Source organism: Schizophyllum commune, assembly GCF_000143185.2.
Source record: "Schizophyllum commune H4-8 unplaced genomic scaffold SCHCOscaffold_17, whole genome shotgun sequence".
Classification (NCBI taxonomy): Eukaryota; Fungi; Basidiomycota; class Agaricomycetes; order Agaricales; family Schizophyllaceae; genus Schizophyllum; species Schizophyllum commune.
The window spans coordinates 4,960-30,355 of NW_026089554.1; the positions used below are offsets into that span (position 1 = coordinate 4,960).

General features: G+C 58.1%; 9 protein-coding genes across 9 annotated transcripts; 3 read left to right on the plus strand and 6 right to left on the minus strand.

The window, feature by feature from the left end:
• Positions 1–1,453: 1,453 nt before the first annotated feature.
• On the plus strand, positions 1,454–3,331 carry SCHCODRAFT_02706956 (uncharacterized protein; the record flags this gene model as incomplete). Its single annotated transcript, XM_050347017.1, has 3 exons — positions 1,454–2,686; positions 2,736–2,880; positions 2,931–3,331. The coding sequence occupies 3 exons, from the start codon at positions 1,454–1,456 to the stop codon at positions 3,329–3,331; spliced, it is 1,779 nt and encodes a 592-aa protein (XP_050196982.1).
• A 1,384-nt stretch (positions 3,332–4,715) lies between these two features.
• On the minus strand, positions 4,716–6,648 carry SCHCODRAFT_02521017 (uncharacterized protein; the record flags this gene model as incomplete). Its single annotated transcript, XM_003026520.2, has 6 exons — positions 4,716–5,255; positions 5,293–5,735; positions 5,800–6,163; positions 6,208–6,392; positions 6,451–6,498; positions 6,567–6,648. 6 exons carry the CDS (start codon positions 6,646–6,648, stop codon positions 4,716–4,718), a joined length of 1,662 nt encoding a protein of 553 aa, XP_003026566.1.
• Positions 6,649–7,108: 460 nt separating this feature from the next.
• SCHCODRAFT_01342648 (uncharacterized protein) lies at positions 7,109–7,819 on the minus strand (the record flags this gene model as incomplete). The annotated part of the gene is made up of 3 exons (XM_050341474.1): positions 7,109–7,297; positions 7,363–7,422; positions 7,795–7,819. Coding segments are annotated over 3 exons (168 nt in total), but the record flags the coding sequence as incomplete, so codon positions are not given.
• Positions 7,820–8,565: 746 nt separating this feature from the next.
• On the plus strand, positions 8,566–9,503 carry SCHCODRAFT_02557922 (uncharacterized protein). Its single transcript, XM_050343732.1, has one exon. It carries the CDS (start codon positions 8,674–8,676, stop codon positions 9,055–9,057), a length of 384 nt encoding a protein of 127 aa, XP_050196984.1. The 5' UTR covers positions 8,566–8,673; the 3' UTR covers positions 9,058–9,503.
• A 487-nt stretch (positions 9,504–9,990) lies between these two features.
• SCHCODRAFT_02594114 (uncharacterized protein) lies at positions 9,991–12,443 on the minus strand. The gene is made up of 5 exons (XM_003026521.3): positions 11,890–12,443; positions 11,102–11,744; positions 10,853–11,052; positions 10,537–10,785; positions 9,991–10,423 (listed from the first exon to the last, which is right to left on the minus strand). Exons 1-5 carry the CDS (start codon positions 12,322–12,324, stop codon positions 10,220–10,222), a joined length of 1,731 nt encoding a protein of 576 aa, XP_003026567.1. The 5' UTR covers positions 12,325–12,443; the 3' UTR covers positions 9,991–10,219.
• A 1,662-nt stretch (positions 12,444–14,105) lies between these two features.
• SCHCODRAFT_02594118 (uncharacterized protein) lies at positions 14,106–16,118 on the minus strand. Its single transcript, XM_003026522.3, has 3 exons — positions 15,334–16,118; positions 14,492–15,284; positions 14,106–14,428 (listed from the first exon to the last, which is right to left on the minus strand). Exons 1-3 carry the CDS (start codon positions 15,919–15,921, stop codon positions 14,346–14,348), a joined length of 1,464 nt encoding a protein of 487 aa, XP_003026568.1. The 5' UTR covers positions 15,922–16,118; the 3' UTR covers positions 14,106–14,345.
• SCHCODRAFT_02673651 (uncharacterized protein) lies at positions 15,985–16,524 on the minus strand (the record flags this gene model as incomplete). Its single annotated transcript, XM_050346684.1, has 2 exons — positions 15,985–16,132; positions 16,157–16,524. The coding sequence occupies 2 exons, from the start codon at positions 16,522–16,524 to the stop codon at positions 15,985–15,987; spliced, it is 516 nt and encodes a 171-aa protein (XP_050196985.1).
• A 3,050-nt stretch (positions 16,525–19,574) lies between these two features.
• SCHCODRAFT_02521244 (uncharacterized protein) lies at positions 19,575–20,549 on the minus strand (the record flags this gene model as incomplete). The annotated part of the gene is made up of 3 exons (XM_003026524.2): positions 19,575–19,805; positions 20,019–20,158; positions 20,210–20,549. 3 exons carry the CDS (start codon positions 20,547–20,549, stop codon positions 19,575–19,577), a joined length of 711 nt encoding a protein of 236 aa, XP_003026570.1.
• A 220-nt stretch (positions 20,550–20,769) lies between these two features.
• Positions 20,770–23,052, plus strand: SCHCODRAFT_02128569 (uncharacterized protein). The gene is made up of 6 exons (XM_003026420.2): positions 20,770–21,025; positions 21,089–21,121; positions 21,357–21,432; positions 21,481–21,560; positions 21,610–21,804; positions 21,861–23,052. Exons 1-6 carry the CDS (start codon positions 20,990–20,992, stop codon positions 22,962–22,964), a joined length of 1,524 nt encoding a protein of 507 aa, XP_003026466.1. The 5' UTR covers positions 20,770–20,989; the 3' UTR covers positions 22,965–23,052.
• The last annotated feature ends 2,344 nt before the right edge of the window (positions 23,053–25,396 follow it).

Below are 25,396 nucleotides of genomic sequence, written 5' to 3' on the forward strand. Positions count from 1 at the left end.
TCTCCTGTCCGAATAATCGCGCAATGACTGCGGTTCCTGGCGGTAGAGCGGTTGACTGGTCGGGTATCCTCCTGCGCCGCGATGCCGGGCGCGATTCCACACTTGTTGATGTTTACCAAGGCAAGGCCGGCCTGGTTTCCACCCGTTCCCTTGTGCGCGACGCGGCTCAGAGGCCTGCGCGGCGGGGAGCGTACAGTCTGGACTGTCGATACGCGGGGAGCGAAGCCCTTGCCGGGGCGGACAGCGCTTGGCGGCGCCGACGCTCGGTTCGGAGTTCAACTCGGCGATGTCCGAGATCACGAGCTCGGACCCGAAGTTCCGGTCTCGGACCCGAAGTCACGTGTAGTCACGTTGATGGTTCGAGTTCCGCTTGCGCGGTGCTCTGCGTGTCTCCGCATGACGGCGAGCAGCAGGAAGGCTTGTCCGAGCCCCAACAATAATCTAGATTCTCTTGACACAGCAGGGCAAGAGGACTGAAGGCTTGAGGCGCGTATAGCGCGGCTACTTGATTAAGTAGGGCCCGCCAAAGGACTCGCAGGATGTCATCGACGACGCGCAGACTCGTGATCAGGCGCCGAAGAGCTCGCTGCTATCCTTGGTCAGTCATTGCAGATGGATAATGCTGCGGACTAGTTGTATTGAAGGTTAGGAAGCGTGGCGCTCCTGGTTTTCTATGTCATAAAATACCCCCGACGCGCCCGTTGTACAGTCGCGACGTCGGTGCAGTATATACGGATCCGCCCATACAATCTAGACCAAGTCGACTATATATCGCTTGTTTATGTATGTTTTTCCGCGTTTTTCAGCCGCAGGGCGTATCATGGTGCTACTATAGGTACATCGGTGGTATCATCACTAAAAAACTATGATAGGTATAACCCCAAGTATCAGTAAAATGAAGGAAAATGCCTGCCACACACGAGTGTGGTGTTTTCCAGATAGTTAGGGATGACGATGAGCGCGCGATCGACGCGATTATGACACGTCGCGGACGCACCAGGTGTAGTGAAAGCGTACCAGTCGATACTTCGCAGTGGCCGTGTGGAAAGGGGACGTTCGCGAGAGGAAGAGAGCCCGGGGCCTGCACAGTACGCGCGCGCGGAGGGGGTAGGGGAAGACGCGCGTCGAGAGTCGAACGTGTCGCGCCGGACGCAGCGCCGGACGGAAGCAGAGCTGGCTGGTCAGCCGCGTGCGGCGAGCGCCGGGACCTTTTCGTCGGTGACCTGTTCTGCGCGACGTTGGAGGCCCGAGCGCTGCCGGGAGGGGGCGGCGGGAGCAGACGCGCGGACCAGCCGCGCGATGGCGGGAGGAGCGCGCTGATGCAGCACGTGGGATCCCAAATTCGGATCATTTACGGGGCGACCTGGGAGGAGCCGCCCCCGCCGGGTCACCGGAATCCGCCTGAGAACGTGTGGGTACCAAACACTTTTGTCCCGCGCTGCCATCTCTCCTCATGCCGCCCAAGAAGCCATCTGTAATCATCAGTTCATCGTGGGACCTCGGCTTACTTGCGTCGAAACTCAAGTTTATGGGATCCTCTGGGAGAGAAGGGCAAGCACTCGTCGAGCAAATACGTGTCTTATTGCATTCCCATCATCCCTTCGACGATCTTCGCGCATCGCCCATGCTTTCAAATGGTTTACCACGCAACGTAGATTCTCCTACCACCACACGCGCTCTTCAGTGCTTCATTGCACTACAGTTCCTCCTCCAGCTTCCCGAGAAAAGCTTCAGTCTACTTGCCACTGACCTCGCCGAAGGCTGCCTATGCGAGTTCTGGGATTCAATAATCGCCTGGATTCAGTACTCGCACTCCGGCTTCCGCTCTCCCATTCTGGGAAGGAAAAACGTCGACATGGCGCCACTTGTATCCATTCTCACTTCCCTTTTCCGGCGAGCAAAGGTCCTGATACCTGATCTATTCGCTCGTACACCAGAGATATATGGTATACTCGTCGACCTCTGGTTGCACCTCGACTTGTATGTCCGTGGTGACGGTCTTGACACGAGCATGGATGAACTTGGTCGTGCATATATCGATCACGCGGTATGGAGGAGCGGCGTTCAGGACGCGCAATACTGGTCCTGGGATGATGGAGATCTGAATGCGATCAATGGTGCGCGCTGGGCCATCCGAGACCGCACTCGATACTGCTATCGTCGATTCGTCTTCCACGCCCGCCGTTTCTTCGAACGCCTCCGTGCAGCCGACTTGAAGCGCACCGATCCGCACTACGCGTGTCTTTATAATCAGCTTACCGCAATCAGGTCGTTTGCGAACCATCTGCTTCCTGTGTCGTGCATGCCGCGCGATGTGATCCGCGATCTCGTCGAGATCGTGCGTGTCTGCCACTCGTCGTCCTCCGCTCTCTCTATCGCAGAGAATGCGTGCGACACGCTGGCAGTCATATGGCAAGCAACGGATGACCAGCGCGCGCTCGTTTGGTCTCTGCGCGACGGGGTGCTTCCCTTGGTACTGTCGCTATATCACCGTGACCAGCCGAGTGACAGAGTCAGGAATGCACTGGGGTGCATAGCCATCCTCTCTGCCTTCGCCGAGGTCCAACGCGCGCTCCCGCTGGACATGTCGTTCGTCGACGAGTTCCCGCAGGGAGCCGGCGCATACGCTCAGCGCCTCGCCGATATAGCCCGCCCAATCTACCGGAATGTGTGCGCCTATGATCAGGTTCGCGTCGGCACTGTTCCACGAAGTCTCCAACTCACTGTTGATACAGTGCCCTTGCAGCGACGATAACCCGGGCAAGAAACTCCGCCGCTGCCCGTGCTTGTCTGCGCGATACTGCTCGCGGGTATGCCAATCGAATGATTGGCATACACACCGGGCTCTACATCGTCGCGCGCGGATCGCGGGAGTGCGAGGTAACCAGCGTCACTCGTTATCCAAGCCCATGGCTCACTTCGAGTCACAGGAAATCTATCCCCGCGTAGCGCACACTTTTTGGAGGCGTGCGGTGAAGACTACCTACGTCAGAATTTCGAGTCCATTCTCGACGAAGTAGTGCGCGATCTGCACGATAGTCGTGCCGCCCCGCCATACGTCGCGTGTGTAGAGATACACATCGATGGGCGCACCAAGGCCGGCTGGCATGATGTTTCCATAGCCATCGCCGACAGTGATGACAAAGATTCGAATGCAGCACCGAAGGAAGAGTTCAAAGGCGAAGGGGAGGTTCTCATATGGGCAGAGCTCCGCCGAATAGACGAGTTCGCAGGCGCGGTTCCGATACGATACATGAAGTTGGAGAAGCTCGAACAGGAGGCTGGCGGGACGAATTGCGTAGGAAAAGTTGCCCCGACGGCCCAGACGTAGACGCTACTGTAGCCAAAGCGAAGGGCGAGAAATAGAACAGACGTTTGTATCCACATTTCCAGTACTGTACGAACATGAGGTGGATAAGTGAGATGTACATTCGAGACATACAACATCAACTCGGATAGCGAAGACGGCGTACGTGTGCTTCCAGGAGTATCGGAAATCCTCTCCACAAGGCCCATCCGTACTCGGTGATTTGTGAAGACGTCGCTCAAGTAATCAAGAATGCGCCGCCGCTTCATCGTGTCCGTCGCCTTGTCCTTCGCTACCGCAGCCTCCAGTTCGTGTTCCGCTCGTGAGATGCTCGAGTTGCGCGAGGGAGTGCTGTCTATGCTCGTTGTGCATCTCGTCGTCGGGGTGGGAGGCGTGCATGCCACGGCCCCGGCGACGCGCGTTGAAGGGTGTCTTCACTCAACAAGCACGAGCATCGACGTGGGCTGCTGGCGCAGCCACGACTCCACGGACATGCGTCCGTTACGCCTGCGTTGCGCGACCCCGACAAGATTAATAACACCGAGTAGGTTCCGGACACACTATACTTGACGAGTTCGAGAGGTACGGCCAAGGGAAGTGCCTGGTACTCGCCGACTGATGACATTGGACGGTCAAAGACGTGTATATTGCTCGAGTCAGACGCTGGGAGTTCTGTCTGTCCGTTCTTGCGACGCTGATGATGTCGGCCGGAATGAGCGAAACGCGATCGATATGACGGGAGAAATTTGGGAGAAACGGGAAGGAAGCCTGGACCAATGCAGGCGAGACTGCGCGACCACGGGAATTGAGGAGCACACTGCCGATATCGGCGACGAAGGGATCGCAGGAGCTTCGTCGAGAGGCCGGAAGAGAAGGGTCGATGAAGAGAACCTGACGGACGCGCAACTCATCGGATCAGCGGCGTGTGGAGAACACAACTCACGATGGCGACCACTTGTCCTCTAATCCCTGGATCTGGCGGAGACGGAGGGTAAGTCTCGTGCTGGAGTTGTTTCTGCCGCCACCGGGCTGACTGTGCGCGTCGAAGTCATATCTTTGTGGTGTAGGTGAGTTCTCGTGTCTTGAGCGCCCGCGGCGGGGCAGCGTAGATTGGACGAGTCTGTCCCCCTTGAACGCGGTTCGAGACGGCTGGCGTGCTCGGAGTCGCGAGATCGGAAGATACGTCTGGGGCCGTCTCCTGTGACGGAAAGTCCTGTGACGGAAAGCCTGATGAAGAAGCGCGAGGGGAAGGCCGGCAACATGTTGTAGTTACCGAACGGTCCTGCTGCATAATCAGCAACCAGCTCTGACGCAGGCGAATGTGACAGGCGACGGAAGGACGACTGCGACGCATGACTTACCTGATACCATCCCTATCCCAAGCGTCTTTAGCTCCTCCACCTCCCGGTCAGCTTAACTCGCAGCATATGCGCCTTGACGAGCGCCTCCCTCCACTTCGACGCGTCCGCTTCCCGCTTGTCGCACTCCGCTTCGCATATTTCCGCTTCCACACCTTCGCCCCCTCACGCGCAGCGTGCGAATCCGCCCGTGTGCTGGCGACGTCGTGAAGGGCAGTGCGTAGTGGCGCGTCTCCGCCAATTCGTGGAATACATGCAACGTCGAGGGCTGCACGGAGGGCCTTGACGTCGCCGGAGAGATACTGCATTTTGGTGCAAGCGAAAGTGACGGGCAGCATGTCGTCCGAACGATGAGCGCCCCCAAGGATCGTCGCGATCGCAGAGTTGCGCGCGGAGAAAGCATCGACGACCTTTGCGGGCGATGGCATAGCAGTGGCAAATGTCGAAGGTGCGTCAACATCACCAAAGGTAAGAGTCATCGACTGAGAAGCATCGAGTTCGTTTCCTCCAATCGCGGAAGAGGTTGATACAACGTTCTCGGCTGGCTCGAGGTCGCAGCTCAACGCGCGGGAAATCGTCATGCGCTCCTCCTGCATGCGTCCGTTCCGAAAGCGTCCGCGCGTGCACGTTCGCCAACTGATCATGCGTCCACGTCAGCCTCGCGTTATCTTCCTTCGCTGTGTTGTATTTCTCGACGAGAACCTCCATTTCCTCCGATTTGCGCTTCATCGCGGAGCCGACTTCGGGCGAACCTCCGCTCATCGCCCGCAGCAGGTCCGTCGACTGGAGGGGCATGCGCGTGGGCAATTGGGCGACTCGCGACGAGTTACTAGTCGAGGGGACGCGTCTCAAGTCTTCCACCTCGGATCGCGCCCACGCTGCCTCCTTCTGCGCCCGTGGTTGCGCGACCCGCCCGAGCGTATCCCAAAGACCCGTGACGAAGGCCTGTAGTACCGCCTCATCAACGAGAGGTGCATCCCTCTCGACAAGCTTGTCGTCGCATGGCTCTTGAATATCCTTGGGACATGCGCGCGAAGAACCGCCCCTCCAGTCTCGCGCAGAGCAGCGACCTGCCTCCTCGCCGCGTCGTGTTCGAGATATCAGCATCGAGATCGTGGGCCGCCTTGCGCGGACCATCATGGATCTCAGTGAGGCCGACGGCGTGCTCCTTGACTTCCGCGAGCTCCGCGCGTGCAGCGCTGAGGTCTTTGCGAAGGCTCGAGGCCTCCTTGCAGGCGGCCGTCGCCTGCGCTGACGCAGAGAAGCGTTCCTGCTTGACGTTTCTCTCGAGAAGAGCATTCTCCTTCTCCGACTCCGCGATATGCTTCTTATAGGGCTTGAGGGCATCGTCAGAGGCATCGTCGATTCGCTTGGGCGTCGGCGCAACGAGAGGTTGCTGGCGGAGACTGAAGTCCGTGCGTATAGTCGAAGGGAGATGGCAGGTGGTCGAGGAAAGAGTTAGGCATGGTCGCAATGTGGAAGGGGGAAAGGAGGGGACCTGATGATCGGTCGGGGCGAGGAAGCGTCCAAGCCAGGTCGTACGCGCAGTGCGTCAGAATGGAGGTTCCGCCACGAGCAGCGCTTCTCTGAGAGTCCTTTTTGAAGGTCTGTTCCCCAGTACTTGTACCAGTCACAGACCGACGAAAGGATACTTGAAGGAGAAGGAGCGACGAGGTTCGCTGGACGAGACGATTGTCCCTTGTCCTGCCTGTTGGATGTGTACACGTCTGGATAGGAGGTCATCAGTCAGCATACACAAAGAGTCTTAGAGCTCAGAAAACGCACCTTCGATGCCTTCGCATTGCCCAATGTCGTTTCGCTCCTCAAATGAACCTTTTGAACTCAAACTTGACGTCGAGACGCAGTTTACGCCTCAGATGGACGAGGGAGGTGTATATGACGAAAGTTCATTGCATTCGCAGCTATCTGGACGTCGATATAGCGCACTACCACAAACGACTTGAGGATGCTTGAGGAGGACATGGTGGTCGAAAGCAAGGAGCGATCAGACGCGGCGCACCCGGCCCGGTGTATGTGTCCCGGAGAAAACATCCATTTTCGTCGAGTCCCCTTGTTCTTTCGCCACTATCACATCTCTTCTCCGTATGGGATCTGTCGTACAGGGGCCTGAGCGGAAGCCTGAGTGCATAGATCTCTATTCAGGGGATAGGGAAATCGTGATACAAAGTTGTGTCGCAAGGACTCTGCCGAGCCACGCATCGAATGGAAGCGAGGTCTTCGCTCGTGCGCTCCCTACCAAGCCCCTGAAGGAGAAACTGTACCTGCACGGACCGAGCCTCCTATGATACGCGCGGAACCGCCGCCAAACCGAAAGATCTAAAGAATATTTGGAAATGTACATCAAACGCGAAGAGAATAATTCAGGACTAAAAGGATGTAAAGTAGAGTAGGAGTGGGCGAGGGTAGTATACTGGAGCGAAGACAGGAAGAGCGTGATGTTGTGGAGGAGAGTAGGATGTAAAGTAAGGATAAGCTGCGATTAGAAACCAAGCCCGACAAGAGAAGAAGCGAACGCGTCCCAACAAGCCCTACTGATGAATCCTCACATGCTGACCCAAATTATCCCTCCGACAAAACCTCTTCTCGCAATGCGGATACGGGAAAACGTGTGCTAAACGAAGGAAACATCGTCAGTCATCTCCCTTCATCTCACCGGACTAGAACGAAATTACTCACGCTTATCCTCGGTATGCAAGCTCTTCACATGCCGCTTCAGATGCTCTTTCCTTAGAGATACTGTACTCGGATTAGAGGTACAGTCGATGCACAACGAGCCCACTCCGTCACCCGGGCTTCGCAGCGTTGCGGTCGGTAAGCGACCTGCACGAGTGCTCAGCGATCACGAACGCTGTACGTGATGCTGAACGCGCATTACCGCGCAGCCTCGAGCAGAAGATCTGCGAGCGCATCTCTCCGTTTCTCACTGCGGCGGAGGTGGAAGCGGCGAGATACATGCGCAATTCCCCTCCGAGGTCGTGCGCTTCTGACCTATTTTTGAAGTCACCAAGGGCGCGTATTAGCCATGTTCGAAGGGAAGGGGCAAGTATAATCAACGGGCGCGTCTGGCCAGGTTTTCGGCGAGCACAGAAACAAGTAGAAGATGCTCACCACTTTCCGCGTGAACTATGTCGCAAGGACGCATTGCAGTGTGCGTCTTCGACACATTCGCACCGATTCGAGGCGCGCTGGAGTGCAGAGAAGTGACGGGCTGCGAGAAAGACAGAGGATATGAGCCCAAACTTGAACATGAGGATCCGCCTGCGGAGGGGGGGATAGCAACGAGAAAAGGTGCTCACTGTGAGCGCCGTGGTCCGGATGTACTCCTCCTAGTGTTCACGGCGTCTCGAACGGTGAACGTCGCGCCGCGGGGCATGGGGGATCGAAGAAGAAACCAGCTGCGGCTCACTGAGGCGCCGGGATTGGGATGGAGGCGTGGGGTGGGAAGTGGGTGCTTGTGAGCTGGAGTCGGTGGGAGAGGGTACATGCACCGGTTCCCGTCTTTTTGTTGAGCTGAACGTATCGGGAGGGGACCGGAATTTGAGCATCATGCGCGCATGTACCGACGATCGCCGCCGTCATCGTCGGCATCGTCGCGCTCACTCTTGCAGGCGTTGCGTGCGCGCCGGTCGTCGCTTGTCATTCGTGAGGGGACAAGAACTAGAGGAAGCCCCGGCTTCGCCGGTCGCATACCTTGCTTGCATCCCGCGCGTGAGTCTGAATTCTGCTGTCGCTGGCAGTGCTCGTCGTGTGGTGCCGTACAGGACTTGTGAACGAAGGTATCTGCGCGTTTACCGATGTTGTCTTCGGAACGTGCTACGCACATGGGGTCATTTTTGATGGGGTCAATAAGACACGGGAAAGACCTTGCAAGCAAGGTGACAAAGAAACCTGATATTAGGTATATATAATGGCATAGATAGGATATAGCGCGGGGCGCGACATGCTCAGCGCAAGGGTTAGGCACGTACGCGACGCCAGAGGGAAGGGATGAGGGGAGGGGGACGAGAAGGGGAGGGGATTGTACGCGAAGTGGCAGGCGGTGCGGAGGAAGCAACACACCGCAACCCCGTCAAGCCATCGCTTGACGTGAGACCCGTGGGGACGCCTGCGAGGGGGGACGCGAGCTCGATGACGATCTGCACGCGCAGCTCGTGCAGCGCGCTCGCCGTACACAAAGTGCGCGCGATCGCGCTTGAGCGGGTGGGGGAAGGGGGCACGCGCGACGGAACGCGTGGACCATGCGCCGCGAGCAAATGCTCGCGCGTGCTTGGCGCTCATGCCCTCCCGCACCCTTCGCCCTTGCTTGCGCGACACCGTTCCCTCCCTTGCGCGACCCCCGTTTGCGCAGCCTGCCCCTCTGCACATCGATGACGCACGGAGCGCGCAGCTACCTGACGCTAGCAGCGGCTTGGTACGCTGGCGTTGCCGAGCGTAATCAAGCCGGACGCGTTGCCCGCAGTGGGAAGGCCCTGCGGTGTCTGCGCGCAGCCAGCGAGGCGCGGGATCGCCATGAAGGCGATTCAGCATGAGAGAAGGGAAAAGGACGACGGGGGAGGAGAGACGTGTCGTGCGACGCGTCTATGGGGTGCAGGGGAGGCAATATAGCAAGAGACGAGTCGGCTAGGGGGAGCTACGGGGCCTAGACGAGCTCCCCGCGCCCCCAGACATGGCCTGAGGGCAGAAATGACAGAGAAAGGGCCCTATTCAGCCCCTCTTCTCGCCGTCGCGCAGTCTGCGCGTCTTTCCCCCACCCTCCGTCCGTCATGGATACATGTGAGTCAGTAGGAATCAAGGTGCGGGGCGTATTGACGCACCTGCTCTCATCCTCCTCGCGCGAAGAGGGGTTTGGTCGTTATCTAGAGGCTGGCGTTCTTTGCTGCAAAATGATCGCGGCCGGGCCCAGGCGCTCTCTCCCTGCGCAGCGTTTCCACTGAAGGGGGAGGTGGGAGGGAGAGGGAAGGCGGGAGGGGCGATGGAGGCGGCGTAGTGGTGGTCAAAGCTCAGAAAACGCGCTGATCGAGCGCGTCGGGCCAGCCAGCCGGTCCGGCGCATCAGATCACGTGACCACGGCGTCAGACCGCCATGTCCCCTCCGTGTGCGTCCTTCGTCTTCCTTGCACATCCAATCTGCCCGTCAGTTCGAGCAAGAAGAAATCGAGTACAATTCAGTCACATTACAGCTCATGCGGCTGCGACCACGCCTGAGCCTGACGTCCACGCGCAATGCAACGCCGCTCCAATGAATCGCACCAATTTCTACGGGGCAGAGTTGACTCTGCCCCCAGAACCAGAAAAGGATATTTATGGGCAAAGAATAGATGTGTATCATGTAGTGACCGAGTCGGCAGACACAGTGAACGTAGCGTGTCGTCATACATACAGAGGCCCACGCTTCGTGCGGTGGACCTACACGCCGTCGTATCAAGTAATAGTACAAAAAAAAGGGAAAAATTGGTAGTACAGCGCGTACTGGAAAGCCTGACGAGTGAAGAAAGAGTACCCGACTCGTACTTAAATCCCCACAGTTCTGAGGGCTACAACCGTGAGCTTGCCACCTTACGCGCGAACATACCGCATGCCTCCCAATAGCTGACCCACGCGCCCACATCTGCTTGATTGATGGGTTCCATACCGCACAACGTCGGACTGCTGGCCTCCGCCTTCTCCATCTCAAACTCCCGCCCGAAAGTACCGCCTGAGCAGATGTCGTGAAGGAAGGAGATGATCTTGATGCCGGGCTGAGATGTGGGAGTCAGCGGTTAAGGTTGACTCCGGATAGCATGTGCCCATGCAGCGGCTGAAGACGAGTGGCGTAGAGGACGCTTCGCTCAAAGATTGTTAAAATGCTCACCAAGTCTTTCTGGTCAATATCCGGTCTACGTGCCTTGTTCTCCAGTCTCGCCAACCACTCCTTGAAGGGTATGCAAGGTAGCCGCTGCCCTGTAGTTGACGCGAGCGACCACTGCACGTACTCCATGATCTTTGCAAAAGATATCGGCCGCGGATGCATGAGATTGTACGACGGGTGTAGGGGCTCGGACGAGAAGGCAATGTCGAGGAGGATCTGGGCTGCAGCGTCCATGGGGAGCCAGGGCATCATCTGGGACGAGGTCAGTTGTTATTTATTCATGCTCATTTGCCACCGTGACAAGAGTGGTATCACGGACCTGCTCATAAGTTGGTAGCGCGCCCAGTGCCAGGCTCGTCTTCACGAGCATCGGGAACCAGTTTGTCGTGACCCAGGCTCCGCGTCGCATCTCGTTTACAGATATTCCACCTCCCCTTCCCACGCCGCTACCACCTTCCTTCCGAGCACTCCCTCCGCATAACTGTCCAATCCGCACGGAAGCAAACTCGATCCCACTGGCTGCGAGATTTCGCTCAGTGACATACTAGCGAAGACATGCGCGGCATACCAGCGAGGATTCGCTCGGCGACAAATTTGCTCTGCCCGTACCCGAGGCCGTCGATACAGACGGAGGGGTTGTCGATGAGGACTTCTGGTACGGCAGGATAGTCTGGAATGGGGAGTCGGGTTTTGTCATCGGCGCGTATGCTAGTACACGCCGTCGCGAGCACTCTGGCGGCGGGTCCGATCGGTATGGCGATGGCCATATTGGGCGTCCCGGCGGCAAGGGGATCGGGGGATGTGATGTCGGCATAGCTAGTTGAATCGGAAATTGCGCAGGACGGGGCGGGTGCAGTGGCAAGAGACGGAGCGGATGCGATAGAGGCGGGCTTGGGCATGCAGTCTGGCAACATCGAGCTCGTTTGAAAGTCTGCTACGACGTCCTCCCACGATCTTACGGCAGTGACAGATGACGCGAAGAGGAAACGGAGAGTGCGCCGACGTGGACTTTGCTGCGTGCCGTCCGCCCGCAGCGCTCGTCGCGCGCCGTCAACCAATGGGTCCTGTCGCGCCTGATCGACCAGCTCTGCCTGCCGCGCGAAGTCAATTAGGGCGCGCATGCTGCGAAAACTCGGCTCGAATGCGATGAGCGGCAGGTTGAAATTGACGAGCCAGGCCGTATGGATAATGGTGGAAACGGAGGCGAGCATCTGAAGGGGTGCTTTAGAAGTAATCAAGGGCGAAAAGGAGCTGGATCTTGGATAGGAAGGGCATTGGTCTGGGATAATGGACCGTGATGATGCTGAAGAAAGAGCGGCCGAGATCATGCTGTATGAACAAGGCATCAGAACTCACCTCCTCATACACCACCTCGCTCTGCCCAAGCCGCGCAGCCGAGGCATCACCCACAAGGGAGACGAGTTTCGATGACTTGAGCAGGTTTCTGTCAAGCACTCTGTCTGCCCACCGCGCGCGCTGGCGTTCGCGCACCCCAGCGGCCGTGCTGACTCTCCCATCAGCTTGCTCGAGCGAGTGCCCCTTGCCCACCCGATCCAGCGTATACACACGCTCAACGCGCTTGTCAGTCAAAAGCAGAGCAAGAATTTCCGAGCCCAGGTGCCCCGTCGAGCCTGTGAGAAGGACGGTGATTGGGTATCTGAGTGGTGAAGGAGAGTCGAGGGCGACATGGCTCGGCAAAGTTGAAGCGCCGACGAAGCCTGGGAGACCTTCGCTGTACTTTGCAGCCATGGCGATGATGGTGTCCCTGATCGAGGGAGGCTGAGACTTCATGTCGCGGGCGAGGTTCCGGTGAATACGAAGGATATGCAGGCTCCTACGTTTGGTAGATAGGTAATGAGGCTTTATAGATGCTACAAGTCTCCGAACGTCGGCTCAGGCCCAAGTTCAGACAAACATCGAAGGTGCTTAGCGCCTGCGTTTCTGCCAACCTAGCCGATAAGTCTGGCGTCTGGTAAGCTTGGAATTTGGCTAATAAAGGGCGAACGTCCGCTTCCGCGGGAGGACCTGTACATGGAAGTCAGAATGGTGCAACACGGTGAAAGCAATGACCAAATGAGAAGCCCAGCTGGCTCGAGATCGCGGCTCAACGCACGAGTAATCGTCCTATGTCCTTCCTTCGTGCTTCAAAGCTTTGACACCGTCCGCGCATGCTCTTCCTTCGCTCCCGATGTGCGCTTCATTGCGATGAGGGCGGTGTCGATACCGATGTCGGGCGGTCCGCTCTTTATCGCGCACAACGAAACCGTTGACTCGAGGGCACGCGGACAGAAGACTAAGCATTCCTGCCAGGGAGTCGCTCGACGCTGACATACGTGCCGAGTGCTCCACTGCAACTTGAATCCACTCCGCCTCCCTCTCCGCCCAACCGCGCGCGAACTGCCCGAGCGCATCCCATAGACTCGCGATGAGGGACCGAGCCGCCGTCAGTTGCATGGACCGTGAACTGTCCTTCGAACAGCGAAGGAATCGCCCCTCGAGCCTCGCGCAGTCCCGGTCTCCCTTCTGGCAGCTTCGCGCCCTAGTATGACGGCATCAAAATCGCGTACCGCCTTATGCGGACCATCATGAATCTTGGTGGGATTGACGACGTGCTCCTTCGCCTCCGCGAGTCCATCTCGCGCACTGCCGAGCTATCTCTGCGGGGACTGGAAGCTTCCTTGCGAACGACCTTTACCTGCGCCGACGCGAAGCGTTCCTACTTGACGCTAGCAATGAGCATTAGCTTCCTGTTTCTTCCGCACGACGATAGGCCCCTGATGATTCAGAGCGCTCGTGCGATCGACGTCAGCAGCTTTGGTCGTCAGCGCCACGAGAGGAGGGAAACGGGGCGGTGAAGACCGAGGACCGTAGGTGTAGTCAAGGGGCGGCGGCGCGCGGTGAATCGAAGAGTCGAACGGCCGCGATGTGGCAGGGGGAAGGGAGAGGATTCGACGATCGGTCGGGGTTCGCTGGACGAGAACGATTGTCCGTTGCTCTATATGTTAAACGTGAAGACGTCTAAGTAAAAGGTCACCAATCAGCATATATAAGTATTCCTAGATCTCAGCAGACGCACCTTCGATGCCTTCGCACTACCCAGTGTCGCTTCGCTCCTCGAACGAACCTCGAACTTGACATTGGGACGCAGCTCAAGTGTCCGCTAGACGAGACAGATAGTTTATATGACAAAAGTTCATTGCATTCGCAGCTATCCGGACGTCGATACAGCGCACTACCACGAACAGCTTGAGGAAGCTCGAAGAGAACACGGTGGTCGAAAGCAAGGAGCGATCAAACGCGGCATACCCGGCCCGGTGCATGCGTCCCGGAGATCACATCCATTTTCGTCGAGTCCCTTTGTTCTTCCGCCACCATCACACGCGTTCTCCGTATGGTATGCCGCATAGGAGCGTGAGCGGAAGCCCCAAATTACAAAGGGTACTTCCGACTCGCAGCAGACTCGCCACAAATACGCGTGCGAAGGTTCAAATCGACCGAGGAAGCGCTTCGCTCGCCCGCCCGGAGGTTGGTTCTCGAGTAGAGATCGCACACTCACGAAGCCCTCGCATGTCACGCACGGCATCTAGCCAGCCCGATATATCTAGAACATATATGAACATATACATTGAACGCGAAGAGAATAATTCAGGACTAAAAGGATGTAAAGTAGAATAGGAGTGGGCGAGTGTAGTATACTGGGGCGAAGACAGGAAGAACGTGATATTGTGGTGGAAGGTAGGATGCGAAGGAAGGGTAGGCTGCTATAATAAACCAAGCAAGATGAGGAAAGAAGGGAGCACGTCCCAACAAGCCTACTGATGAATCCTCACATGCTGTCCCAGATTATCCCTCCGACTAAACCTCTTCTCGCAATGCGGATACGGGCACACGTGCGCTAAACGAACAGAAACCGTCAGCCTTCTCACTCATCCCACCAAACCAATCAAAGACCACTCACGCTTGTCCTCCGTATGCAGACTCTTCACATGCCGCTTCAGATGCTCCTTCCGCACGAACAGCTTCCCGCACCCCTCCGCAACGCACCGGAACTGGCGCTTTCCAGAGCCCACCGAGCCTCCGCCGCGGCCGCGCAAAGTGCCGCCTCGCGCCGCACCCAGAGACTCGCCTAAGTTCGACGCCGCGAGCCCGCCGTTGCGCGTCGAGACAGAGGGTACCTTACGCCCTCGCGAGCTCTTTGTTGCGCTCTTCTTGGGCTCAGGTATGGACGGCCCAGCGCGTCGACGCTTCGGCGACGGCGCGTCCTTCTCGAGCGCGCGCAAAGCATGCGCCGCGCTCGGCCTGTCATCGCGAGAAGCGCGAGCGCGCTTGCGACTCGGAGAGTCGCCGTTGGGCGAGTAATCCGAATCGTCCTCATCCGGCGAATCATATTCCTCGTCATCACGCGAGCCCGAGCTCACCGTCTGCGGCGACGGCGACTCGTCCTCGTCGCTACTGTACGACGGCGTCCTTGACGACTTGCTCGGCAAAATGGGCGGGAGGCGCGTCGTCACCGTCACCCCTCCGCGCGACCAGCTCGCGCTGCGCTCGCGAGGGAAGGAGGGCGCGTCAGGAGGAGTGGCGGAGCTCGAGGTCGAGTACGAGGAGCGTTTTGAGAGCGGAGGGAAGTAGGACATGGGTTGACCACCGACGTGATGGCCCGTGGGCGTATCTTCGAGGACGGTGCTGTACCAGTTCGATTTCTTGGACGGTACGTTTGGGCACGGCTCTGAATCGTCGTCGACAAAAGAGGGCTAGAGAAAAAGTGAGCAGGACAACAGCTTCATTAAAAAAGGGACGTACCGAGCGCGCGCTCGCGTGATCTGATGACAGCTCAGAGGGAGACACATATTGCTGTGGCGGTTGTTCCTCCGCAATGTACGAATGAGCCGAAAGCGGGGAATTGACAGGCGACTCAAGTAGTTGCTGAGGCGAGATGGCGAGCGGGGAAAGGGTCTGAGGAAGGGAAGTGGGGGCGCCAAGAGAAGGCGGGGACACGCCCGACAGTGCGGCGGGAGACAAGCTACTCGCGTACGCGCCGAACGCGTCGCTAGACGCGTTCGCCGAGTGCTCGCTCGGAGGATAATCTAGAGTATCTAGAACGCCCGGGAGCTCTTCCGCCTTGATGTACGAACTTCCCGCGCCAAAGCGAGTGCTCGAGCGATCGCCATAGGCGAGGTCGACGGACGCGGAGGGCAGGCTGGGATACGACGAGGCGTCGTAGCTTCGGTCGCGGTAGGAATCGTGCGAGATGGGGCTAAGGTCGTAGGCGAGGTCATCGGCGGTGGCGCCGAAGCGCTGGCGGGCGGCGTATTCGTCCGTGTCGTTGAGGTGGGACAGCATCATACTGCCCGAATGCGAGGGTCGGAGGGCGATAGTCGAGTAGTCCATGATGTAGTAGTTCGAGTAGGATAAGAGGGAGGCGAAGGGGGATACACACGAGCGGCGAAATGTCTACGAGCGAGCGTCGCTGTTGTACGAGCGAATGGCTTCCGCTGAAGAGCGCGGTGGCGCGGGCTGTTGTTCCAAAGAGTAGGCTGTAAAGGCGCGACGATACAAAGGCGTTCGCGCGCCGCTGAACATGCGCGGTCGCCGTATGTCGCTGGTAGTCCGCGGCGTCGCTGACAGAGAGAACAAGGCAGAGGGAAGAGGTGACCAGCGGGTTCCGGTGGAGCTATCGAGCTCCGGACCCGTCGATCGGGCCGATGCACAGCCCCATAAGTCGAACTCGAGATAGGGGTCATTCCCCGACGTCTTGGAGACGCAGTTGGACGCAGAAGCCGCTGAGCCACCCCTCAAGCAAAGGCGGTTGATAGACCGAGGGTGCCATCCCCGGCGTAGATGTGTCCGTAGTGCTGTGAAGCGACCCGGAATGAACGGATATCGACGGTGCGCGAGAACTGAGCGAGAGGCTGGGCGAGGAAGCGGGAGCAAAGTGAATTTGACTCGATGAGTCAGGTCGACAGACGCAGCCGCACGTGCGATATCCGACATGGACCCACAACTCCGCGCTTGACCTAGGCCGGTCGAGTATTATTGCATCGCCTTGAACGCAGAAATGACTTCTTACGAAGGCCTTTTGCTTGGACCCATCGGTCAAGGCAGTGCGCGAGGTCGTATGGTCGCGTTAAGGATAGGTGAGAGGTGATCAGCTCGCAAGTTCAAAATGCGGGATCGATAGAAGGGCATTATGAAGAGCTGTTAGGCTCACGATAGACGTCCGCGCGAGTCATGCGGGGCGCATTGTCGAAGCAGGCCAAAAGAGAGGAAAATTGCGATAAAGATAGCGTGCACCACGCCGGAAAAGCGCTTGAACATAGCGAAGTATGCCCAGATTGATTAAATGGTTTGTTAGCAGGGCTTGTATGGACAGAAGGAGCGGAGACACGCCTGTTATTCGCTTGGAGATGGGCAGAGCTTCCGGTACGAGCGCTGCCAGTGGTCGTGCTCTGCAGCCATTCACAATCCCAGCGAACATTCATAGAGACAGATTAAGTCAAAGCTTGATCGAAAATGGCTATGCTCAGATTTTGTTAAAGACGAGAAAGCAGCAGTCTCTAAGGGTGCCAATCGACATCGACGTTCGAGTCGACGTGGCGTTGCAACGTGCCTGCTCGGTAACTGCCGGAGGTTTGTCACGAACCGTGACTGCTTGGTCCCTACCTTTATGGCGATAGTGCCCGAGCCAATAGCCTTCTCACTCGCGCGTATGATAGGAGATGTACTCATATCGAGCTCAACGTATGATGAATATACTACGTAGATGAAACAGATGAGCCAGTAGCGACGCTTGGGATGCCGAGCAAGCTGTGTACCTTGGACGAAGTCGAAGCGACGGCGAGCTTGCGTGAACTCGGCGAAAGCACGACAAGAAGAAGGGCTATAAGGTAGCACAATCCTGGGAGAGCCAGTGATGAATTTAGAAAATTTAGCGAGCCCTGTTCTCGTCACAGCGACTCAGCGCACCTTTATGTGGTGTATGCCGCCCGCCGAGCGCTACAATTCACTGGGAGCGCGGGCCGATATCCCCCGACAAGAGAGCGCGCTCCGTATATCCGAAGTGTGTCCTGCTCACAACTCCCGGGTGAGGTACTGCCGCTCCCATCAACGCTCCGAAGGCGGGCGGGTACGAGCAATGTTGGGTCCAAGTTCTGGAAGATTGCATCAGTCTCGGAGCGGTAGGGAGGACAACGACGACCCAACAATCTCGTCGCACTGGACGTTGACGTGCGTGCGCATCGGAGCCCGCATGTACTCCGGCATTCAGGTTTATTCGATTCACGCAGCCTCCACGCTGTGAGCACGCCCGACGAAGGCCTCAAGAATATCGCTCGGTTCAGCCATTCTTAAAGGTCCGGATGCACGTACTCTGTGTGACCTTCGCTTAATATACCGAACGCGAGCGTGCGGAGAGATAGCCGGCTTGCAAGAGGAGTGAGATTTGGCGGGTATCAGAAGGGAGAAGACCCGACGGACTTTGCGCTTAGCAGAAGCGCGAAGGACCATCAGTGGCGATATCAACGGACCTACAGTCGGCGGCCAGCATTGGGAATGCTGCTCTATAGGTGCGAATCCACCGGCGGTTGAGCGTGGTGGTCGCGGCGCTGCGATAGGCCTGCGCGCGGTGAGAGGTCTGACAATTTCAGGAGAGGGTTATGCTCGCGCGAAGCCGAGGATCCGGGCTCTTGTACTACATAGCTCAGTAAGAAGTGCAGCTTTGACGGCGAGGTGAAGCAGACCTCTCACCATGCTTGCATCATCCCGAGAGCCGTATGGCCTTCGAGACGCGAAAGGTGATCTGGGTAACGATACGGGTTCGTTCGATTGCGTAGGTTCCCGTGCAGGCCGGTGTATGTATCGGCGATGGCCATTTTGCGGCGCGAATGAGACGCTGGGAACTGTCAGCGTGGGAACCGGGGGTAACGGTAAAGGGCCCGCGCATTGGAGAGAGTCCCTTCGTCCCATAAAATTACATGGAGCTCACTGCGATTTTCTCGTCAGCGTCGCCTGTAATAATCGTGAGACTCGCACTCCAGAGCGGTGAATCTATCGAGTATTAGACATCATCTTGTCGTAAACTCCAGACGACCATGAAGAGGGGAAATTGATGCTCTCTCGACGCGAAAGACCGCAATCCTTAACACTCACTACGCAGATCCCGAGTCGTCTGAAGCGTTCGTAAGCGAGAATGCATGTTTACGAGCACCGCTGACGAACTCAACATCAGATATCCGTGCAGACGCGTCAGGTGTACCGTTGAACATTCTCGTCGAAAGCGCAAGATGGATATCACGGACTTGCCAGCGCGTGTCGCTGAGAGAATTGTCAATTATAGGCATCAGAAGCGTTCAACAAGCTCACAGTTCCCAACAAGCTCCAGACAAAGGCGGTATGCACAGGACGACGGGTCTGCTCCTATGCGCTTGCGAGGAAATCGCCCGGACAACGCCGACCATTATACACGATTAGCTCGGCCTGTACCGGCTATGAGCTTCATAAATGCTGCGTGATATGCTCATTAATGAGACGCTGGCCGACAGTGACCAAGGATACGCACCGTCATCTTCGTCGACTAACTTACATCCTCGCACCGAGCTCATCGAATGATCCAGAGCAAGCGTACTAGCAGAAGACTCAGCAGGGCACACCCGGAAGAAAGGCGCCATACATCTCGAAGCAGCGTGGGCGCCGTCGAAGGCCGGCGTGCGCCGCCGAAAGCCCGTGTCCACCGTCGTGCCCCTTCTCAGCCCCGCGTGGCTTTCCGAAGCGCCCGCGTGGGATCTCGGACTCAAAGGAAGGAGGGCGGCGAAAGCGAAAGAAGTAGCGGCGAGAGAAAAAGAAGCAACCCGCTCAATGCAGTGGCAGGTTTCTTGAATGCCTTCGAAGCGCGGCGGACGACGGAACAAGAGAAGCCGCGAGCGTGAAAAGGCCCGTCATGAGGGTTGAAAGAGTGCGGGAGGTTGAGAAGCGCGGTGACGACGCGGCGGGCGTAGGGTTCAGGGCTCAGGGCGGGTGGGGAAGGGGCGAGGGAGAGAGAGGGGTCGTTAGGTAGAGGAGAAGACCAAGATGATAGCGGGGTTGAGTAGAGGAGGGAACGCAGGCTGATAGAGAAGCATGCGGAGGAGCCAGAGCGGAGGGCCGAGCGCGAAGACGAAGGCGGCGGACGTAGGGTGAGCGAGTCGCCCTCTTTGCAATGATAGCGTCCGATACGAAGACGGCGTGAGGGGGACGGAGGCGGCGTGTGGGCAATGACGGCGCACAGGACGTGAGAAGCGCTGCCAGGTCATCGGCGCATGTAAGCGCCTTACGAATCGGTCGTTCATGCGCCCTCTTATGCGCTATCGACCGTCGACGTCCTGGCCGCGCTATACGCACGAGCGTACCGCCGAAGCGATGGTGTGTTTGTCGCGTTAGTATTGACAAGGAGTACATTGACTGCGACATTCGTCAGAATTCTCGGGCACATTATGCACAGCTCTTCAACATACTGCTGTGTCTCGCGCTGGGCACTCGACCTCGTGATACGGCGGACTCTCGCGCTCTGCTGGCGATGGTCGCGCTTGACGCTCTATCCTTAAGCGCATTTCGTGATGACGCGCGTGTCGAGGTGACAAGTCGTATGCGGGGCCTATAAGTTCATATCAGATGCGGGATACTCCGCAAGGAGTGGAGGACGTACGGGGTGCGAATCCCATGAAGGAGAAGTGCCCTGGCTGGGGAGCCTGGTAGGGAGGGGCATTCGTGGGATTTATGAGGGCAACGAAGGCTGGTGTTGGTCCTGAAGGCCCTCCTGACGGCTTTCGATCCCAGCAGAAGAATCCTCGAGAACTTGTAGAAGGTGCCTCGAGAGGCGGGAGAAGTGCCGTGCGGTAAGTGTTGTGCGGATCCCGACGCGAGGGAGGTGCTGGCGAGGAAGAGGATACGTGGGGTATGGAGTACAAGCGCGGGGCATTGCAGACGCGGCTGGATTCGTTATGGCAGAAGCAGCGAAGCGTAGAATCGCCCTGGGCGGACATCATGTGAAGGCCAATGAGCGAATGCCACGCTGATGGAAGAAGATACGCATGGGCGTAGGCGACGAGTTCATGTAGCTTGAGCTGTGATGTATGCAGCTGTTCTGTAAGGTTCGCGTTGACTCAGAAACAGGCGCGACGGAGCCAATGGCACGGGAGGGCTGACATTTCGCGTAGTCAGAAAGCACATCCTGTGCCCGAGCGCCTCGTCGTACATATGGGGCGCGCAAAACTTCGGAGATCAGACGTCGGACTGTATATGAAGCTGACCTGTCTGCTTTTCCACGACGCGTATGGGGATAGCGGGGCGCGGCACAGCACCCGCCGCGCGATGAACAAGGGCGGGAGCGACGCACACAGGTGACAACAGAGCTCACCCTCTTCTTCTCCTGCCGCCATCTTTCTGCGCGCGCGCCGAGTCACGGAACCCGCGAACCTAATTTACGATGGGCCGCAGAAAGATCGAAATTCGCCCCATACAGGTGCGTCACGAACGCCGGTCCATTCAATTTGCGAGGGGGCTCACGTATTTGCGGCACGCCTAGCACGAGCGGAACCGCGCCGTGACCTTTCTGAAGGTGAGTGTCCGTCGTTGGCAGACGCGGGCGAGAACAATGGGCACGGAGAACAATGGGCGTCGAGAAGAAGGTGGCGCACGTGTCTATTTTTAACTCCCTGCCAACAAAAATAATCCCGTTTATTTCGGTCGATCTCATCACGCTCGCCGTCGGGACCTGTGACCGCAACTTGCTCCTGACCACGACGCGCCGAGACCGATGCGGACGACGACGAGCGCGCTGAATACCGTTGCAGCGCAAGAATGGACTCTTCAAGAAGGCATATGAGCTGGGGGTCCTGTGCAGCGTCGACGTGGCGGTGATCATCTTTGGTGCGTCGCCAGCGGGTCGCACGCTGTCTCGCGCTGACGGGAGAGCAGAGGACCGACCAGGGCATCAAGCGAAGCTGTACCAGTATGCGTCCTCGGACGTGGACGCGATCGTGCAGAGGCAAACCACCGTGCGTACTTCCTTCGCGAGCCCAATCCTTCATCTCACGACGCGTCTAGCATGAAGGGGAAAAGGATACGAAGGGACCACCTGATTTCGCGCAGCCGACGCCGACCGCGGGCGTCCCTGGGGACGATGATGACGATGACGACGACGAACGTCCGCGCAAGCGCCCTCGCCCCGCCGACCCGATGCCGTCGCCCTCTACCTCGAGACGTACCATGGACTCACTACAGTCACACATGGGACCTGAGGTGCGTTGCTACGCGTCATCCATATCCATAAACTCAATTGCACCCATCTCTCGTAGATCAGCCTCCAACCACCCTCCCGCGCGGCCGGATTCTACGGGCAGATGCCTCCAATGACCGCTCAGCACCTCGCTGGACCCTCCACCTCCCCTCACCTCAGTACCGCGTCCCCTCACCCAATCGCCCCTGCTCGTCACGACCCCATATCCGCGCACCCCATATCGTCCGATCGCCACTTACCGCCGCCCGCGTTCCCGCCGAGCGGCTCTAGCTCGTCTAGCGGGGGTATCACGTCTAGCGGTGGTTTAGGGTCGGGAGGAAGTGGTGGGCTGGGCTCTGGCAGTGGCGGGCTAGGGTCCAGCGGGGGACTTGGCGCTGGCGGCATCGGCTCTAGCGGTGGGCTCCCATCGAGCGGCGGACTAGGCGCAGGAGGAGGCGGACTCGGGTCGTCCGCCGGCCAGCAGTCGCGCCAGATCTTCTACCCCGAGCGTACCATTGCCCCCTTGAGGAGCAGTCCGATTGCGTCGTTGCACGGTAGTCCGACGACGCCAACGTTTACGCGTCCAGGCAGTTCGTTCGCGGGTCGTACCGGCGACTTTGCGGGAGGTCGCGGTAGCGGAGACTTTGGGCGCGGTAGTGGTGGCGGAGACTACGCTACGGGTCGTCCCGGTGGCGGCGGAGACTTCCCTACTCGCACTGGCGGTGACTTCGCTAACCGCACCGGCGAGTTCGCCGGCGGGTATCCCCGCCCGTCGTACGGCTATCCAGGCTCCGGCGCGCGCTTTCCATACGGCGTGGGCGGGCTTGGGGGCGCGGGCAGCATTGGTGGTCCGGGTGGAGGGGGTTTGGGCAGCGGTGGTGGTGGCGGAGGAGGGATCGGCGCCCACCAGCAGTCGCCGCCGCTCATGCATCAGGCGTCGCCTCCGTTGTTGCATCAGCAACCTCATGCTCCCCAGCCGGCAGGACATCACCAATCCCATCCTCCTCATTCGTCCGAGCCGCACCATCTGCATGGACATGGCACTCAACACCCGCCCCAGCAACCCGGCCAGCCGCCTCCCCCGCACTCGCCGTCCGACCTGAGCTGGTTTGAGATGCTGGGGTTGCCGGGTGGGAGTGGGAGCGGGAGCGGGAGGGACGCAGGTGGGAGGAGAGAGGGGTAGACTTGGGCGAAGCGGGGAGGGGACTCCACCAATGGGGGGAAGAGGTAGGGGAGTGGGAGGAGCGAGATGGAAGGAGGGAACCCGACAACGGGCAGACGGAGGGACTTTCGCGAAGAGACGGAAAGGCTAATGCGTCGTGCGTGGTCTTTTGCATCTCGCGTGCCCATCTTCTGCTATGCTGCTCGACGAGTCATCGTGGAGAGCTTTTGCCCCGGCGACCCGGGTGTTCGATCTAGACTGTGTTTTTGGTTCAAATGCTTCTTTCCTTGTTTTCGCTGTCGAGCTTGGATCGTCTCGTCTACGCGCGGATCGCTGTACCTACGGGCGGATTATGGACCATGGATCTTGGATTGACCCTCGCTGAGCTTTATGGCTGACGTACTACCCCTAGAGTATAGAATGAATTACGGGTTTCTTGGGGTGTGAATTGGGATCAAGGGTGAGAGTATGAGGAGGCGCGACGAGCGGGGGAGACATGAAGATCGCGAAGGTATGAAGAACATGCCCCTCACTGTGTCGTACACCCTCGTCTTGAGCGATGTAATCACTGTGCGCTGGGGCTTCTGCCTCCATGCAGTAGGATCACAGTCAGCTCTTGGCGAAGAGGCTCTTTACAGCCGGTATCGCAAGACGCTGGTAACGACCGTCGCTCTCATCTCGTATGCCCCTCTCAGCGTATCAGCACCTGTCTGTGCATCGATTCGTGTATGGTAAGTGCGTCCACTCTCACCGTGTCATTCTGGATATTGACATCTCCGTAGAATGACGCTGAAAGGCGACCCACGTTCTTAGGCGCCCGACACTTAATTGGCATCTTGCCCTTTAGGATCGCTCCTTGCCAAAATTACGGACTCCGGACGTCTGTAGCTTTCCTTCAATCCGTCTTGCAACCTGGATGCCCCGATACCTCTTCAATAATGTGCATCTCAGCGCTGGTCGCGCTCATCTCGGCGAGTCGCCAGTATATTCCCGCCACGCGTTCATCATATTGACAGGTCATAACCCTCCTATAGCTACGCGTAAAGCCCGTATTCCAGGCTGTCTCGTAAGTGACACGAGCAACTTATGCCGTCCTCATCGAGATGGTCTTCGCTTCACAAACCCGAGTCTGGGTAGCATACCTTGCGGTATACCGGCATCAACGTCGTCGAAACTCGCGACCGCCAGCGTTACGCCCGAGTTGAGGGCATCTCGCTTATCGATGTTTGTCGACGGTGGACATTGCCGGGGTACTCGTCCTCACTCTAAGGACACGATCACGAAATGAGAGCACAGATCACCTCGCGGCGCGCGCGGACAAGCCATACTTATCTTACGCTTGGTCCTTGGCGAGACGCGCATTTGATTCATTCACGTCCATCGGGTGTTGCGTAATGTAAGCGCTCGTCTGTTGCTAGCGTTGTTCGTTCATCTGCTTACCTCGTTAGACTCGCAGGAACGCCGTCTCGATCCTCCTGCAAGTCCTCGATCCCGCCCTTGAAGCCTAAGCACCCCGATCGATGCAGCGTCTGCCGTGTAGTTTTCCGATGACAGTCCGACCATGAGAGGCGAGCGAGGGTATATTACTGGTCAATACGATCTATCGCTTCCATCGATCCTGAACCCTCAGGTGTCGCGACGTGCTGCATGCTCTCTCCGCGCGCTCCGTTCAACGCAGTACAACGCGGCTTAAAGTCAGAATCAACGTTGTGAGTATGGGGTACCGCGGAGGTCATTGGGGAAAACCCGCCCGATCGCGCAGGACAGTAGCAGCTCGTCGACATCTCCGACACGCCAGATTCACGGTGAACCAGTAGGCAATGATCTTCGCTGGTACGTCCGCACGACTGAAGATCATTCCGCGGGTGGCTGACGACTGGCGAGCAGCGGGCCCAGCCCGTCTACTCTGTTATCTTCGAGACTGAGTTTGCGACCTCAAACGCTGAACTTCGGTCGAGGGGGAGGCGGGTCGTAAGGTCTTCTCCCATACCGTGCTGCGGGCTTATGCGCCACCTACTGCTCGACATACTGCGCGTTGTCCGCGCTTCACGTATCACGGGCAGTATTCTCGACGTCCTGAGGACTGTCGCCATCCTTCGGTCAGAGATCAGCCGCCGTCGGCGCCTCCGATCCATGTTCACCCGCTCCTGCACAACACTTCGCCCTACACGAGCCGGCTGCCACCGCGTTCTACCTCTCGCGAAGAGATATACTTGTCGATGCGCAGAACAGGCTTCTACCGGCACTCGTTCGATGCTATGTACTGCTGTCTTTCTTCAAAGTTACATCTCTTGCGCAGGATGGCCACAGCAAGAGCACGTACGCGCCTCAGACTGTAGAGCTCTCTGCGCTGCTCATTCTCATTCCAGAATTCGGCCTCGTCTAGGCGCCTTTTTTACAGTGTCCGCCTGTAGCCTTGGTGGAGCACTATGACCCCAAGCACGCGAATCGAC